Source organism: Alligator mississippiensis, chromosome 6 (assembly GCF_030867095.1).
Source record: "Alligator mississippiensis isolate rAllMis1 chromosome 6, rAllMis1, whole genome shotgun sequence".
Taxonomy (NCBI): Eukaryota; Metazoa; Chordata; order Crocodylia; family Alligatoridae; genus Alligator; species Alligator mississippiensis.
Window position 1 is genome coordinate 82,415,994 of NC_081829.1, and position 18,339 is coordinate 82,434,332.

General features: G+C 46.0%; 1 protein-coding gene across 8 annotated transcripts in view; it reads left to right on the forward strand.

The window, feature by feature from the left end:
* CTBP2 (C-terminal binding protein 2) overlaps positions 1-17,928 on the forward strand; it is a 263,869-nt gene extending 245,941 nt beyond the window's left edge. For 7 of the 8 annotated variants that reach the window (XM_014611381.3, XM_014611382.3, XM_059730045.1 and 4 more), the window contains 5 exons: positions 5,165-5,379; positions 5,998-6,128; positions 7,384-7,511; positions 9,525-9,642; positions 16,421-17,928. In XM_014611381.3, the coding sequence (XP_014466867.1) occupies positions 5,165-5,379; positions 5,998-6,128; positions 7,384-7,511; positions 9,525-9,642; positions 16,421-16,601 (773 nt within the window). In that variant the 3' untranslated portion in view covers positions 16,602-17,928. Of the gene's footprint in view, positions 1-5,164; positions 5,380-5,997; positions 6,129-7,383; positions 7,512-9,524; positions 9,643-10,876; positions 10,927-16,420 lie in introns of all 8 variants that reach the window. The other variant, XM_019482851.2, reaches the window with a different exon arrangement.
* Positions 17,929-18,339: the final 411 nt, after the last annotated feature.

Here is an 18,339-nt window from a genome sequence, read left to right on the forward strand (position 1 = left end):
TAGGTTGTAGTTCCTTACTTTTCTGCAGTAACCACTCATGCCTGGGCAAGTTGCAAAGTGCTGGGTCTTACTCCCCTTTCCATAGCTATGCAGAGATGAACCACACCCTAGCAGTGGGCGCATCTATACATGCATTTGATTCCAGATCAGTTTACTCACAAGTAACTACTAGCAAGTAAACACTCCCAGGCAAGCGTTTACACGTGCGGTGAAGCAGGAGCATATTTGCTACTAATGGCAGCAAACTTCTCCCACTTCCTGTGGCCTTTCGATGGCCCCTGCCACCACCAGGGGGAGCTCTAGGCTTCCCTGGGGTGCTAGCTCAGCAACTGGCAGGAAGCACGGGGCTAGGAGACTCCTGGTCTGAGCTGGATCATTACACCTTGCCCGCAGGTGCTGCCTGCTGCCGGGGTGGGGACAATGTCCCCCTGCCCCAGCAGCAGGGAGCTCCTGGCCCTGGCTCCCTGATCAGGGGCAGGGGACATGGAAAGAGCTTCAGGGGTGGGGTAGGTTTCAGACCTCTACCCCGATCCACTGGTGGGGCAGCTAGTTCACTGCTAGCTGCCCCACTAACAGATCCACGGACGACTGGTGCCTCAAGTCAGGGGGGGCATGTGCCCACCCTGACACCAGTCAGCAATGGGGGGGTCCCCCTTGTGGCCAATCTCACTGACCAGGGGGGAGGGGGGTGTCCCCCAGCAGCTGGTCACACTGACCGGGGGGTGGGGGGGGCAGCCAATCTTACTCGCCAAAAAACAGCCGCGTCACTTCTGAAAGTCTCGTAGCCACTTCCGAACTCAGCATGGCCGCTTTTGCTGGAGGCCACGCTTCCTGGCCAGTGCTCGCAGGGTAGGCACCAGTGCTCCTGCCTGCCTCCCTGCCTGTCACCTAAGCAGGGAGCACAGCCTGACAGGGGGTGCACGTGCACCCCCTACACATCGCCACTGGGCAGATGGGACCTACCACACCCCTACTGCTCTTTCCAATCACCCAATCCCAGCCCCCACTCCATGATTGCAGGGTGGAGGCTGCAGAGCCTGTTCCCTGCTCAGCTTCATGAGTGTGGAGCTGGGCAGGGAACAGCAGGGCTCAGGCTGGGAGGTAAGGGCTCTCCCAGCACCGGTCCTGCGACTGCAGATCTGGCACTGGGACATAAGGGTCTCTCAGCGCCTGCTTCCCAATCATGATCTTGGAGTGGGGAGCTTAGAGCTCACTGCTGCTGGGGCGGGGGGGGACATAGTCCCTGCCCAGGCTCCGTAGCGGAGCCCACCCCAGCAGAAGGCAGCTCCTGGAGGCAGGGAGCAATCTCTCACCTCCTGGTGGCTGGCTGACTCGAGCAGATTTGGTCCTGGTCAGGCATCTACACAAGCACTGCTGCACTGTTACTAATCAAAAGTAAATTTGCTGCTAGAATTTGCAGGTAGCAAAGTTACTCATGATTAGAGAGGTTTATTGCGCAGTAAGCATGTGCATGAGAGGTTTAGTGTGCAGTAAAGTGTCTTGTGTAGATGCGCCCAGTGGGTTGGGAGCTGACCAGCTCTGAGGAAGTCACTGGTATTAAAGATGCCTCAAGAGCTACCTCTCAAACTAACAAAGTTTAGGGAGCCCTAGGTTAAAAGTCCTGCCAGTGTCATGCTGCACCTTAGGCAGAGGCCAGATGTAGAATGTCAGCTAGGAAGTGTGGTCCAGTGGTTTTCACAGCCATTATTACACATTTACTTTGTGCTGTTCCCCTTCAAAGCCCTTTGTGAATTACAGCACCCCTGAAACAGGCTGAAAAGTAGTGTTCCTTGTAAGAAACACAGAAGCTGAGGCCAAGACAAGAATTAACTACCCTGGGTCACAAGACTGTTCCCTGCAGAGCCAAGTTCAGGAGGGCATGGCTCCTAGCTCTGAGGTCGACCCAGTACATTATATAGATCAGTGGCCCTCACTCAGCCTTTTTAGACCCAAGGCACCCTCCATAACTTTTCTGAATTCAGCAGGCCCCTTGGTAAGAACCACTGCCTGAGCTTACCTTGGTGCATAGCATCACTGTGTGTGGGGGGGGAGAGAACCAGGGCAACCACCCTAGGCACTGCCTTTGTGAAGAGGCACAAAAACGGCCATTGCTGCAGCTGGAGCAGATCATGCTGGTTCAATAGGCACAGAAAGAGTAGGTGCTGCCCCAAAATTGCCCCTGACACAGAGCCACACTACTTTTCAACCAGGTGAAAGTGCTGCATGTTTCTTGTGCAGAGCCTGACTGGGCAGCAGGTGCAGGAGCAGGCATCCTGCCCACATCAGTTACCTGTGAAAACTCATGCGGGCAAAAGCGCCTGCTAAACTCCTGTCATAGTCCAGCCCAGTCTGGCCCCGCACTCCCCTCCTGGCTGTTCCACCTGACAATGGTGGCAGCTTGGAGATTTCCCTTCGTTTCTGTGCTTCTGCATGCTGCCACGCTGCTGTTACTCCAGTGAGCTAGTATCATCCCGTCTGTAACTCCAGCGATTGCAGAGGTGGAAACCAAAGGATAGATTGAGCCCTTTGCTTTCAAACTGGCTGTAAGAAAGCTAAACTATTAAGAGCAAAGATACAGCACCAACTTCAAGGGAATGGACTACTCCATGGTCCTAGCATTAGTCCTCATTTTAGGGCCTGATTCAGGAAATGGTGTTGCAAGCATACCACTTATTGTGGGTGCAGTCGCATCCCAGCCCTGAAGTCCCACCTCAGCATAACCCAACACCAGACAGGCAGAGGCAGTAAAGGGACAGAGCAGGGGCCTGTCCCCTGTCTGGGCAAGGAGGTTGCATTGTACGGAAAGGCAGCGTGTCAACCAGTCACACCCCAGGACGCACATAGCCTTATTCTAATGAGCACTTCAGCATGAATGTGCAGTGCTTGCTTATTTGGATTTCACTGCATTTCTGAACAGAAGAACAAGGACTAAAAGAGTATGTATTAAGGCAGGAGTTGGTTAGCTGAGTCCAGGCAATGACATTGAATAGGAATGACATTGTGGATAATGACCTGCTGATTGCACTGCAGATGTCCCTCTTTATCAGAATAGCCTTATTAAACCTTTGCTTCCAAACCATGACAGTTGTCTTAGTCATGCCCAATTAAATAGTCATTCAGCAAGAGTAGGAAAGAAAAAAACTACAGCAAACAAGTTGCTCTTATAACTAAGGCACTTTTTGGGAAAAAAAAAAAAACACATTGTTTTGCTGAACAGAAGCGTCTCAGTAAAGGATTTTTGTTTCTTTTTATGGCTTCTCAAGTTGCAGCATAATCAGCAACTCAGCTGAAAGCTGCAAACAGGCAAGCACCATGTACATGCAGAGAGCAATGCTTTGTCAAATGATGGCCTTTAAATAAGCTGGGAAATAGTTAACAGGCATGTCTTTGGGGTTTACCTTTTAACACTCTAGCTGCCAATATTGTAAAGGTGAATGCAACCTTATCCTGCTCCACGCTGTTACACAGTTGTTTGACCTTCAACTAAGCCAACAGCTAGACAGTCTACGCTGAGAATTAGAGGCTCACAGATGTCACGTCTGCAGTTGGGTGGGGGTGGGTAGGGAAGGGATGTCAGCGTGATAACAAGCAGATACGGGGGGCATTATACAACTCACTTGGGTCCTTTGTGTTTGTTCTTTCACCAACCAAACCCAGTACTAAATGGAATGGTACGTCACCAGGCTCAGGGCTGGAGTTCGGCATAATCATATCAGTACCTGGTTAGGGAGACACAAGGTTGCACACGGAGGCAAGTGTTCATGCTTTGGCATGGTTATATTTGAGCCCATGTCAGTGTGGATCAGCTCAAAGCACTTTACAAACACAGGTCAGTAAATCATAGTAGCACCTTCCTGAGAGACCCAAGTAGTAGCATCCTCGTTTTAGAAACAGATTCCTCACTAATGCTGGACTGCCCCATCCTGCCTTCTCTTAGAAACTCTAGGATCTTTTCTGGAATCGCTGGACCTTATCCCTGGTTGCATGCTTACAATGCAATAATAGATACTTTCCACTCTGCACTTGTGTAGGGAGGAGTCTCAAGGCTACTGTACTGAGGTCAGAGTTGAAGGGAGTTACCTAATCTCTCTGCTTCTGTGCAGCTAGCTAGATCTAGGAGGGCACCCAAGCACCTGGCTGCCACTTCAGGCACCCAGCTCCAACATTCCTGTGCCACCAAAATGCTCAGAAACCTCCACTCATTTAAACCAGTAGCTGCCTAAATATCCCTTGGTAAAGTTCCCATAGCACCTACTTGTGCCAGTAGGTACACACTACTTGGGCTGCTTGGCATGGCAGGATTTCCAACCAGATACTCCTGTGGCCCTCCATCTGCAGGGCTCTGCCTTGTAGGTGTTCCCAGTACCTGCCTACTGGAGTGGGCACCATGCAAGACACCAACCCCGGTGCACATGTTCCATTAAAACATTTCCCAAAGGCAAAAAACCCGGGTTTGAATCCCCACTGATTAATTTAGAGCTGTGACTTGCCACAGGTTTTCCACCTCCCAGAAGGGAACCTAAACATGAGGGCACCGAGTATGGGGGGGAAGCTCACTCAAACTCTTCCACATTGTATAAGTAATTAAAATTTCATAAAGACTTGCAACCTTATTCTCTTACACCGCAGGTCAGTGTCCTGGGCTTCTGCCACAAGTCGGTCACAAACACTCCAAGCGCACCATCTCAGTCCCTTTGCTTATTCCCCACAGTGGGCCGAGACCCATTCTCATTGCTGGAAGCTGGAATTTTGCCTAATAGGAGCAGGGTCAAGCCCACAGCTCGTCTCTAGAGAGCACAGTACCATTAAGGGTAGCTGGTTGCTACCTAAAGCCAAATGCAACTGGACTAGGTGCTGTTTGGGAGTGAGATGCATTAGGAAAGTGCTGTGGGGCTGATTAAAAAGCCCCTTGCCAGCTGTAGCCAGTGCCAGTACCAGCACAGCCAAGCCAGTAGAGGGAATAAGTAGCACAGTGTGAACCAGAGTGGTTTGAATGCATCATGGCAAATTCTGGGAAGAGAGAAGTTTGGGAGCACTTAGTGCTACTCAACAGCTTTGCTGTCCAGTTCACATTGTACCCATGCAGTACCGTTACAGTGCCAAGCTGCTTGAGGTCTCTGACATTCAGCAAGTTAAAACCCCCTCTTTTTCTATTTACTCTTAGGTCGCACTGCGCAGGCGGTGGCAGTTCGAGCCAAGGCGTTTGGATTCAATGTGATATTTTATGACCCGTACCTGCAGGATGGGATAGAAAGGTCCCTGGGAGTCCAGAGAGTCTACACACTCCAGGACCTGCTGTATCAGAGTGACTGTGTATCGTTGCACTGTAACCTTAATGAACATAATCACCACCTTATCAATGACTTTACGATCAAGCAGGTAATTTACCTTATCTGTAAAACAAAGAAGAGCGGTTTGTGGTTCCAGCTGCAGACCCAAAGCATGTTTTCGTTGAATGCTGGAGCCGCTGCTATCGCAATGACAGTGAGCAGGTGCAGGTAGTAATAATACGCGTGTTTGTCTTGAGATAGTTAGAGTTACATCCAATGGCCCATCTGTCTCTTGCACATTATGTACCAGGTGATAGCATTGTGGCAGCTAAGACAGAATCCATTAATGCACTCACTGAGACAGGAACAAAAATACTTTTTCTTTGACATTTCAAACTAGAGTTCAGGCCTTTTAAATAAACCCCCTTGGTATTTAGTCCACATAAGAACCTCTTTGTTAGCTTTGAAGGCTTTCTTTTGGGAATAATTCTCTGGTAGCAACCTCTAAACCTGCACAGATAATATACAAGACATATATGTTTGCAGAGAGCATAATCCAGCGGTACATACCAGCTAATAGCAGTCAGAGATTCTGCATGTGCAACCCAGGATTTGGAAGATGCCTGCAGATGCCATTCCCTACTGTAGCCCTGGAAAGCATGTAGCAGTAAATGAAGAGATTTAGTATAATCACTGAACACTCTCTTATTTCCTCCTGGCCCATCAGATGAGGCAGGGAGCGTTCCTAGTAAACACAGCACGCGGTGGGCTTGTGGATGAGAAAGCCTTAACTCAAGCCCTGAAGGAAGGAAGGATACGAGGGGCAGCACTTGACGTGCACGAATCGGAACCATTTAGGTAAATAATGGCTTGCATTTTGCTCTTATTAAAAAGCTGCATATACATGACTACTCTTCACCCTACAGGCGTCCTAGGGCCCAGCTCCCAGGATCTGTCCTGCGAATGGGAAGCCCAGAATTCCTGGAGTCCTGAATGGGAACACGCAGTAGTCAGTGCTCTCGATCCGTACTCCGGGGAAGCCCTGCTTAGTAACTGTAGATGCCACTTCAAGAGACACTGTTGGGTCCGAGTCACATGCCATTACAAAACATTTGCTACTGGACAGTGAAAAGGCCAGGGTTGGCAAGCCAGTCAATTGGGCGGTCAGTTAACTGCATATTTTTTGTGCAGTCAAAGATTATAGCAATTTTGTAGGGAATTAATTTTCTTTCCTTAGTTGTCTTTACAGAAGTATGATTTTTTTAAAATATTTTTGACACATTTCTTAGTGGGAAAAAAACTGCTATTTTGTGTGTTATTTGACTGTACTGGCCAATTTTTACAATTTTTGACTGATATTTGACTGGTCAATTGACTGAACTTTGTTTGACTGGTCAAATACCCAGCCCTAGATAAACCCAACAGGTTTCAGTTTGCATCCGGTGCGTCTCTCTCTGACGCTAGCCCGCGGCTGCCGAGTTCAGAGCCTGCACATGAACGTTCTCCTCCTCGCACAGCATTACCATTTCTCTTGATGGGCATTTACAAAAGCTTTGGGGGGAGGGGGAGGCGGTTAAGCACAAATGAACAAACCAACACCTGCCACTCTGCAGTGTCCCTTTAAATCCCAGCTTTTGTGACTGGCCACCTTTAGTAACTTGTGCCCCTGCCATCCATAGTTAAGAAACAATGTCTGCTGTTGACAGATGAGTGATGGCTGCTGCTAAAGATGCCCAGTCATTTCTCTCCTTGTTAATACAAGTGATGGCATATTAGGCACAATCATCCTCCAGTTTGAGCTCTCAACCCCATCTGCTCTTTTTAACGCAACTGCTGACTTTCATGTAGTAATGCCAACCCCCGAATGACCTGGGAAGCCCTGTGCTACACCAGTATTTCTACTCTGTTCATGTTTCCTCTCCTGCCGTGCTCATCATGAGACCCTCCACCCATTCACCTCAGACTAGACAAGCTGGGGGCGTTCCACCTTGACCATACTGTACTGGTGGCCAGAACTGCGCCAGCTGGGGAGCGGTTCACAGATGAAGGGGGCTGGCCATTTGGGCGCTCACCCTTAGTAATTTATTTACCCTGATTTTTCACATTCATATAGTTTTGCTCAAGGTCCGTTGAAAGATGCCCCTAATTTAATTTGTACTCCGCACACGGCTTGGTACAGCGAGCAGGCGTCGCTAGAGATGCGAGAAGCTGCTGCTACTGAAATCCGGCGGGCGATCACAGGTATCTACTGCAGGGAAGCTGTTTATCTTGTGCACATTGTGTGTGTTTGCCTGCAACATGTCCCAGGGCTGGGCTCAGAGGAAGGAGCCCTGGACGGGGGACAGCTTTCCACTGAGCTGCTGTTACTTTGAATGACTCCATTTATGGCCCAGTATGAAGAGGGGTTGAATAGGGGTAGATGTGATACAAGTGCTCAGGTCTTATTACCCTCATTCTGAGTGGGAGAGGCAGGAAGAAGCTCAGTGACTTAGTTTTCAGGAGGTGCTAGGCACCCACGTGGAAATGTGGTGAGGGGTTGAGGGGGGGAAACGCTGATTTACATGTTTCCCCCCGCTTTATGCTGTATATGCATTCCTGGAAAACGGTGCATCTTAAAGTCGCATAAAGACAGCCTACTTTACAATGTAACATATAGGGATATGTTCCAAGACCTCAACTGTACCGACCCCCAGACCCATTTCTACCACTTTTACAAGACAAGTTTTACACACAAGCACAGGGTGGTGCTGAATGTTACTGTCATGGGGATGGCAACTACAGAAACATGTCACAGACAATGAGCAAGGAGCACAGATCCACATAGGAGAGCATATTTTGGTGCATATCACTCCCAAAATGCTCCCCACACAGTAGCTGACTGCAGGCTTGCACCACACCGATCGCATAAGAGTGAATTTACTTTGCATATAACTAACTTTTGGTACAAAAAGGGTCATTGCATAAGAGCGAATTTACACATATAGAGCCCGCATGAAGCGAGGGAAAGGTGTACATTGAAAATTATAGCTGAGACCACCTTTCAGCGCTGAGTACCAGTGTTGGTACAGACAGTTTGTTTCTATTAGTTGTAATGAATGGTGATAGAGCTGAGGGTGCAGACAGACAATTAATTGGATTCGTGTCAAATACTCCTTGTATCAGCTGCTATCATATAGCTGTGACACAAGTGCACAGAGCCACACAAGTGCAACAGAGCTGTTGCATATTTAACATACAGGATTGAAGTTGCAGGTTCTTTGTATCCCTGCAGGAGTGTGCAGATGTGACTGTTACAGTATAACATGCTGTCAACATGTCTAAGCTCTTTTAAGGTGGTTAAAAGTTATATCTGTACATATAGCTTGATGCTGAGTGTGCATGAGTGAGCGAGCGTGTGCATGTACATGCTCACATGCACATACGGGGCTGTGCCCACACACGTGCAAACACACCATTTCTTTCACAACTAAACCAAGACTGTTAAAAAATAATCCATTGCTAAGACTGCTGTAGAATAACTGTACAACACATGCATCAGGGAGCTTGGCACGCAGAGGGCTCTGGGTACTATCCGTAAACTACAACACGCTAAAGCACAGAGCCAAAAGAGAAACACCAAAGAGCCAGTCCCCAGCTTCCCTCCTGGGTTTGGTGCAGGTACCACCTGCTTACAGCTAAGATTAGGACGCAAGTCTAGGCCAGCCCTATTTAAACCCCTCCATGCCTCAGCCCCACTGTTTGGGGGGGGTAGAAGGGGATAAGCTTGTGCTGCAGTACTGTGCTGGGTAAGGCAGCATACCTAGAATAGCCATGAGACTGCAATAGAGACCAAGTTGGCAAACTGCTGGCCCCGACCAGGAAGTTTACAAGTGTAGCTACAGTCCGTCCCCCCCCCCCCCAATTCTCTTTTATATGCTAATGTCCCAGCTGTTTTGCTTTTGCCACCCATCACCTTGCACCAAATATTATTCCTCTTGGGGCTGAAGCCTGATGTCTCACTGCAGCTTTAACAAAATCAGCAGAAAATCAAGCTGATAAATGTCAGTGCACCAGAATCACAGAGGCCTAGCACAGGGAACTGCTGTTCTGGCTCCAGCAACAGAGCTCACGCTATCCAAAACGTTCCACAAAAATTATGGCATGCATGCATCTGCACACACTAACAGGCACTATGGACATGGGAAAACAGTAACTTATTGTCTGTCAAATCAGTCTATAACTTGCCTAGCACTTACTTTAATAATTCTACTCCAGGTCGCATCCCCGAAAGCCTAAGAAACTGTGTGAACAAGGAATTCTTTGTCACAACAGCTCCATGGTCAGTAATAGATCAGCAAGCAATTCATCCAGAGCTCAATGGTGCCACATACAGGTAGGATGAAGTAAAGTAATTTCATAACCACTTATAAGGATTCAGGTTCCCTTACAGAGATGCAGCTTGAATTCCATATGCAACACTGAAAACATGCCGCTTTCTCCCAATCTCTGTGGATTTGGCTCCACAGAGGAGCTACGTGTGGTTGCTCTGCAGTCATTCAGGAGGATTTACTGGGAATGTCCTTATTTATTATTCTGGAGGAATCCTAGTTTTACATGTTGATTCCATTGAGGCCACAGAATGGCTATTGCCATAGCATGGCCCAAATGTATGGTTTCTGCTGCAGAGCCTGCTTCACTTCCAGCTGTATTCCTGGAGCAGCACTTCCTGGAGTCTGTCTCATCTCCTGTGCTCCTCACTGTGGAATAAAGAGTCAATTGAAAACTCTAGCAACATTCTGAAAATACTCTCAAGACTCCATAAGGCATGGGGGCACTTTTGCTGTGGGGTGGGAGGGAAGAGGGGTATTGTTAACTTCAGTGCAGCAACCGAAAGGACAAAGGGAAATGAGTAGTGATCTGTTTTTCAGCCTTCTATTAAACTCCCATAATGAAACACAAGAGACTGGACACCAATGTATGCTCTCTCTCTCTCTCTGTACAAGTGTAGGGTTAGATTCCACTGTTGCATATAAGAGTTACATACACAGCTGCTCATGATGCTTTGGTAGAGTACATGAAAGGCATCAAAACTGAGATGTTAGCCCTTAGGCTCTCATGCTGGCACCGAGATGTGCCCTTCCAGGATGGGCACCATCATGTTGGTGCAGGCTCCTGCCTTCACTGTTGGACATGTACATTTTTACCGCTGGTACCCAACCAACCCACTTTGTTAGCACCTTTTGCACACACTGAAGCAGAGGGTGGTATGTTGAGCACATGATGTAAAACATGGATGGGTAAAACAAAAAAAAATACATTTGCAGTGAAATGGGCCAGTCCTGTTTGGAGGAGACTGATGCTCATGCATAGTTGTGTGTGTTTTTCCAACAAATGGCAGAGACCAGACTACAAGGTTGGTAATAAACCTGCAGCAGGCTATGTGGGTACTGTCCTCTTTCTGCCCCGGGTCAAAATTAAGCAGTTGAAAGCCACGAGAGAAAATGAGCCAAAGCACAACAGGTGTTTGAGCAGAAGCATCCATCTAATTGTGGGGTGGGGTGGGAAAAACCCTGGTTTCAATGGAATTCAGAAGCTGCGATTGACAGTGACCTTTTCTCCCTCCCCAGTTAAGATGAGACTACCTACTTCGTTTGTCACTTTCTCCTCTGACTTACATGTAAGTCTCTCCCTGCTGCCCAAACTTCCTAACTCCGCTGCCTTTGACCCTGTATAGACTTTGCCTTCTCCATACCAGTGCTGTCACCAGCTTCCTCCTTCCCACACTTTAACAGCCACCTTTACTTCTTAAGCTCAGCATTGGTTTGACTCCCTACCTCCATCTTCCTCTCCATTATGATTGATAATGTAGCTTTCCTCCATCCACCAAATTAACCATGAGAACAGCTGTTTCACAACCCCTCTGCTCACTGCACCTCTAGACACAGTAGCACTAGAGCTTTCTTTCTCTCCTCTCTCCAGAGCTGGTTCCCACTATCATCAGCTGGAGCGTTAGAGTTTTGCTCCAAATGGGCATAGTTCAAGTTTTCTGTAAGTCTGAGGTAGCTAGCCCACCCCAGAAGTAGACTGGAGCTCAGGTGCTCATGTTTAAGTCAGTAATGCAAAAGGAATGGAGCAACAAGTTACAGCAGTTTATCATCTACTAAAACAGTCACCACAGGTTGCTAATCAAATCACAATCTAGCTGCCTTGTTTTGCAGTGAGATTGCTCCTGTGAAGTAGTGCAGATAACTGTTGCAGCAAAGACAAGCCATCACTCAAGCACAGGACAGTTTCATCTCATCTTGTCTGCTGGGACCTCTCCACTCCAGCCTCCTTGTATGTCATCTTCATCCCTGCCAGGTCCTTGTATGCTTCAGTCACTGCCTTCTGGCACTCTTATCTCAGCAATCTCCTTCACACTACACAAGTTATATATGCCTTGTCCTCAACTCCTCACCTCTAGCTCCCCTCCTGCCATGCTTCTTTGCATCCTCTCCAACTGCTCTTAATTCTTCCGTAGTCTTAGCTTTGTTTGCCCTGTCACTCATGGTACCCATCTGCCTTTTCACAGCCTCGCTCTTCCTCTGTCCTCCAGATCTGATCCTGACTGACCCCACTGCCATTCTACCAGCTCAAAATGGGACCCTGAAGTTGCCCTAACCTGGCAAGGGAGAATTTTCCAGTATGGGGGAATTTCAGCCAGATCTAGATCCAGGTAGAGGTCATGACCAGCCAACGGGTGGGGACAAGAGCAATCTTTTAAGCAAATTTCAGCTGCCAGTAAGAACTATTCTCTCTTGCCACAAGCTACAAGTGGATGCAGAAGATACAGGAAAGGTGATGGGTTTTGCTGCTAGTGCATCTTCCCTTTCACCCCTCCACCCCACCCAGAAGTCATCCTAAAAGCTTCAGTAGCAACTGCCTCAACTGACCTAGATTTCCTCATCCTTGGTTCATACTTTTGCCCACAGTCCTTCTAAAATTTAGCTATTGAGCTGTTTTCCTATACTGTAAGGTTATGTTAGCTTGTTCTGAAGAGTTGGATGGAGTTAAGGCATTGATACAGCCTTTACCAACTGTCTAAAATACAAACTCACAGGCAGCAGCTTGCACTTGGAGCCTCGTTGCAAATGGCATTTACATTTTTTGAGCACGTGCAGAGCGAGTATCCTTGTGGCTACTCTAGGGGCACACCCAACACGCAGGGGCATGCGGTTGCCACGGCAAAAATAGTAGCAACACGAATTTATGCTGCTGCATTTTGCTGCTGCACACCCCCCTGTACATGGGACATTGGTGTGGGACAAAAATTGTCCCAGGTGGGGTAGGGGAGGTTGGGACCAGCACCTGTGCTGGCCCCAGCAGCCTTACTTGGGGTCTCAGAGCCTCCCAGGGCAACAGTGCCAGCAATCCAAGCGCTCAGAGCCTGGGGCCAGGCCCGGTTTCTGGTGGCACACACTGTTGCCATGTGTGCCATGCCACTCTAGCAACCCTTTTTCTTGACACCAGGATCTCTGGGTGTGAAAAGAACTGCATTGCAAATTATCAGCACAGCAAATAGGTGCACATGCCTTGTGTGTGGTTTGCAGTGCCTCAAACGGGCTTGAGGCACCACAAACTGCACATGCATGCTCATTGGGACACACCCCATGTGTCCCACACAACATGTCTATAACCATTTGGTGTCCTAATATCCTTCTCACCTACCAATCAGCAGAGTAGGGGCAGATCCAGACTGCAAAGAAAGTTCATTTCATGCTGTTCTTACAAGATTGACTTAGAGAAAATGTTGTGGTTTTAATTGATACACCCTCAAGAAGCCTCCACCGAATAACCTGGCTGGAGTATTTATCACCAATAACCATCTTGTCAATGCTGATGCTACTGAGAAAAAATTTCACTGGCACCCATCCTGCTCACAAGGTGACACTCCTGTACCACAAAATGAACCTTTGAGAGTGTGTACCGATATAAACTTGCAAATAAGATTTACTGAGATCTTTATAAACCAAGCAGTTGATTTCTTTGGTTAAGACTGCAGAACAAGATTGCAGGAGCATGTCATCAATAGGAAATAGCAGCTTTAGTCATTAAGCTTTTTTATTTTTTAATTAAATCATGGCTTCCTGCTAGCACCAGCCCTGACTTTAAGAACTTACATACATGCTTAGCTCGTACACTGTAGTTAGCATGCAATATTGAGCATGCAAGTCTTTGCAGGAAGGCTTCTGTGCCCTTAAAAGGACTGCTTTCAGTGTGGAATCCAGAAGCATGACATGCAACAGCCTAGCATGAAAGGAAGTCTTCTGTGTAATTTATCCATCAAATAAGCCAACTGCAAGTTCTGGTATTAGCAAATACAAGAAGTTTTGCTCTTCTTGCATTATCTCTTGCTATTTGTACATAGGAAGTGACTATGATTGTTCACACTGGCACATTCTCTCTTACTACTGAACACTGCTAATAAGGTTTGAAACTAGATATGAACACCTTGGGAATGATTCACACCAAGAGCACATTAACCTTCTCCATCAAGAGCTTGTCCACACTGGATGTCCATGTGTCACCAGCACGCTAACAGTACCCACACATGTACGCACCTGTCTCCTCATGCCCCTAAGTGATGGCAAAGGCAGTAGTACTTCTGCCCCTCAATTCCTCTCCGTAGCTGTGGCAAGGCCTACAGTCTTTTGAAAAAAAAAAATCACTTCTCTCTGTTTTTCCCCTTTTAAGAAATTTCTCAACTTTTATTTAATGGGGGAAGGGGTGTCTGATCACCACCACCCTCCAGTGTCCTTACCTGGGCAACTGACTGCCAAAGGCTAGATCTTCCAAATACCTGGTAGAGAGGGCCTGCCTATCTATCATAGCCCATATGGCCCTGTTGATATGATACTGTATGCCAGACTGCACCATGAATGCTTGTAGATATTCCTACAGGCTGTTTATTCCCCAGGATGGGAATAATTGTGCTGGTCAGAGCTCCACAACCATGATGGAAAGACCCAGCCAGTATTTGCAAGGGCGTCCTATTTTTCTCCTTCGAGCCACAGACAACCATTATGACAAACTTTTCTCTTTGGGGTAAGAAGTGCACATCAACTCAAACACAAAATAGTTGAAGCTCAAACCTACAGTACAGCTGCCACCTCAGTTTCTTCCACAGCAGGAAAGACTCAGCTAAACAGATGTACCTAGTCAGATGGACTTGGTGTCATACAAAAACCCCTTTCCTCAACTATATTTAGGCTTTCCTATCAACTGTATTCGTCAGAGCTGAAGCATGGTGACAGGTCAGCTAGGGCTGCAGATCTCAACCTTTGTAAAAAAAACCCTGGTCCCACCATGATAAAAACAAAATCCCATTTTTTCCAAGAATTGTATTTTTATGTAACACATATTTTAGTATTATATTAATCATTAATGGAAGTTTTCAAATGAGCTGAAGTCCTATCTACACGACCTTGGTGTCCCACCACTAAGTGAGGATGCATCTGGAAGGACAGGTAATCTGTCTTCTATAAGCTGACAGGTCTGGAGTTCCTGAGAGCCTACCCAACTATTCCTTCTGGGAAAGGATCCCATTTTCCACAGGACCTCAATCTTTTATTCACATCCTGGATGGGGCTACCATTTGGACCCATGGCAACCTGACCAGTGTTTCATTTTTTTTTTATGAAGACTGTTTTTTTTTTTTGTTTTGTTTTTTTTATATAGCCATGACCTTGACATGGATGCACAAAAGTAGAGTACTGACTGCACGCCCTCACTTATCTTTTATTCAGACAGGGTTTAGTCCTGTTTCTACCTGCTGTTGGCATCTATTTGGCCTGTCAGCAAATCAGTCAACCCTCCCCTTTCCCCCAGAATCTTGGCTGCTTGAGAGCATGCCATTGCTGGAGAAGAAAATTCCCACAGCTATTTATTTCATTAGCTAAAAGACCTGTAGATACAGCAATTTTAGGCCCAGTTTGACACCATCCGAGATCCAAAAGGGTCGAGACCATTTAAGTGAACTGAGCAGCAGTAGTCAGAGCTGTTCCAACAGCAGCTTCAGTGGCTTCCCTATTGCCAGTGTCAGGTATGGGTATGTTCAAGGCAGTCCCCTGGAGCGCCCATGAACATCTTCACCTGAGCATTGCACTGAAGCAACCTCTGAAATGTGTTCTATGTCTGGCAAAGCAAGCCTGCAGCCACTGTTGAGCTAGGAGTCGGAGCCCAGGCTTCCAGTAGCTAGGCACTGTTTTGAAGTCCGTCATGTTAGAATGGGTATATGGAAAGGACTCGGAAAGAGAAATAAGTTGCTTACTACTAACTGGAGTTCTTTGGGTTGTGGTGTGCCTATTTTTCATCCTCTCTCATCTTCCTTGTATTGTGAGTTCTGCAGCCGAGGGGAACCAAGGAACAGGAAATGCACATCACCCTTTTAATAGGAGAGAGGGAGGATGCGTACATGTTGTACATATACTGCTAGGGCAAAAGGTTTTAAGTTGCATAGATACAGAAATATGCACATGATCAACATACTAAAGAACTCCTCCACACAGCTAAAGAGCTTCTCTTCTTCCTTCTTCTACAGCTGCCCAATAGAATTATTTTGTTTTTTGAATGAGTATTTTCTCCTTTCCTTTTTAAAGCAAAGATTACAGAGGTTGCTCAGGAAGATGTGGCTGCTGCAACCTGCACAAGTCCATTTCATCCTTGCTTTACCCCTTACCTGCTAGTGCTGCAGCCAGCCAAGCACTTGAGAAATACAGATGCATTCTTTGGCAACCTGCAGTTTTCTTGAATTTCCGATTTAGGAACTTTGTTGGTAAAGCCCTGTAGTAGGCATGAACATCAGAAAATACTTAATTATAAAAGGTATATCATTAGGCTGCAGCATCAAAGCTTACTGGCATAATTTAAACACTTCTACAGCAACAGAGGATAGCCATGGGAGGATAGGAAGAAGCACCTTGAAGATAAATAGATATTGAAAAAAAATATGTGCATTCAATCAACTAGATGCGAGTTTAAACAAATTAGAGGCTAAGAGAGAATGGAATTTTCTTTGCTACCTGGTTTCCACCTGCGCTACCTCCCCTAAATCACTCTCAATAAGTGTATTTTTCCATACTACAGCAGTATACACTGACTTGAAAACATCTTTTTTTTCCCCCCTCCTCCAGGTATCCACCTGGCATGGTCAGTGTAGCACCTGGAGGAATTCCAGCAGCTATGGAGGGCATCATCCCTGGAGGCATTCCCGTTACTCACAATCTTCCAACAGTGGCACATCCTTCCCAAGCTCCATCTCCTAATCAGCCCACAAAACATGGGGACAACAGGGAACACCCCAACGAGCAATAGCAGATAACTTAAAAATCATTCAATAAACTTGGGACCAAGAGACATTGGGGGAAAAAGTTATACATGAACTAAAAAAAATTTGATACAAAATTTGTAATGTTGATTTTGGACAGATGCATCATTGATGTTCCAGTGTTAACAACAAAGTGATAGCAGTCAAGACTGGGGAGAAACCCTGAAGAAGTCATCTGCTTACTGAAGCGCTGAAAACTAGGATGTGATACATAAATGATCAGCTTCTATTATTGTATGTTAAGTTTCCTTCATCTGTGCATCAAATCACAAAATAGATCTTTCCCTTCTCAAACCTTTGGGAATAGCAGGGCTAACGAACCTGTATTCAGAACATTGCATTAAGCAATCCTCACAGAGTTAACATTAGAAATTTAAGAGGAAACCATCATGTGGCTTCAGCCCTTTCCTTCCTCATGTATCTTAGTTACCTCTTCTTGCAGTAGGAGAAAACACTGGCCTAGAGATAAGAAAAAATTATCTTGTTGCAGTCTTACACGGCCAGCAACATATAGAAAAGTTCTCCTAATGTGTTTAGATATAGCCATTCAGGCGAGGAATCTTGGGCTGGGGGGTGGAGGGAGAAAAGGTATATAGCAATATTCACTTCTCTCCAACCCCTCCCCACCAAATGAAAATGTGTCATCTGACCAACACACTGAATAAAGTAGCTGTAAGTTCAGTTATGCCCTCCAATGATGCAAAGCAAAAAAAAAAAAAAAAAAAAAAAAAAAAAAATTAAGTTTCACTCACTATTTGTACTCAAATATATTTTCTCAGTTTTAAATCTGCAGCTATTTTATCAAGTGGAAAAAAGTCTTGAGCTGGAAAGGGTTCAAGAATAATGTTGCATTTCCTTATGTCTCAGGAAACACTTTTTATGGTAACTTGTCAGACTGTGTATGAACAAAACCCACTTTTTTAGACATTGATAAAGTCTTCTTTTCTTCACGTGATATTTTATACAAGAACACTTCAAAAATGTGTTATTAGATGTGACTGATTTTAACAAATCCTATTAGATTTGTATCAACTAGTTACATGTTATATTCATAGTCTTTTGTGAATCATCGCCTTTTTGTTTAAAAAAAGATGGCCTATTTTGAGCCTTTGTATGGGTACATTCCTGTTTCTGTGACAAAAAAAAATCTTAAGCTGTCCCAAACAGAAAAAAAAAAAACCAATGGCTATCAGAAATCTGTTTTGTTTTAGTGTGTTACCGTTATTGTATTTGTTTATTGTAAAGGTGAACATTTAGCGTTCAGTGCAGTTTTCAATAAAAAGTGATAAAATTTCTATAATTTCTGAAACATAAGAGCCCTTGAAGCAATTTAATTATGTTTCCAAATGAAAACCTGAGAACGTAAATTAAGGCATACAAGTGCGACTATAATGCTCTAGTACCTCCACTTTGAAAGAGAACGACTACACAATTCAGAGGCAGGGCAATGTGGCTTTAGTGCAATGAGTCAGAGTTGCCTCAACTTCAGAGCTGCGACGCGTCAGAGGCAGACTGTCAGCTACCGACAGCCACAGTTTCACTGACTTCAGCTGAGCGATGACGATTTACATCAGATGAGGCTCTACACTTGGGTACCTACTCAAAATGCAAGTGTGAGAGACTGAGTAGGGGGAGACGGGACAGTTCAGATTTGCCAATTCATAGTGAATTCTCAACTTCTCCAAATTAAAAAGGTAGCCAAGAAACAAAAAAAAAAAACCCCTC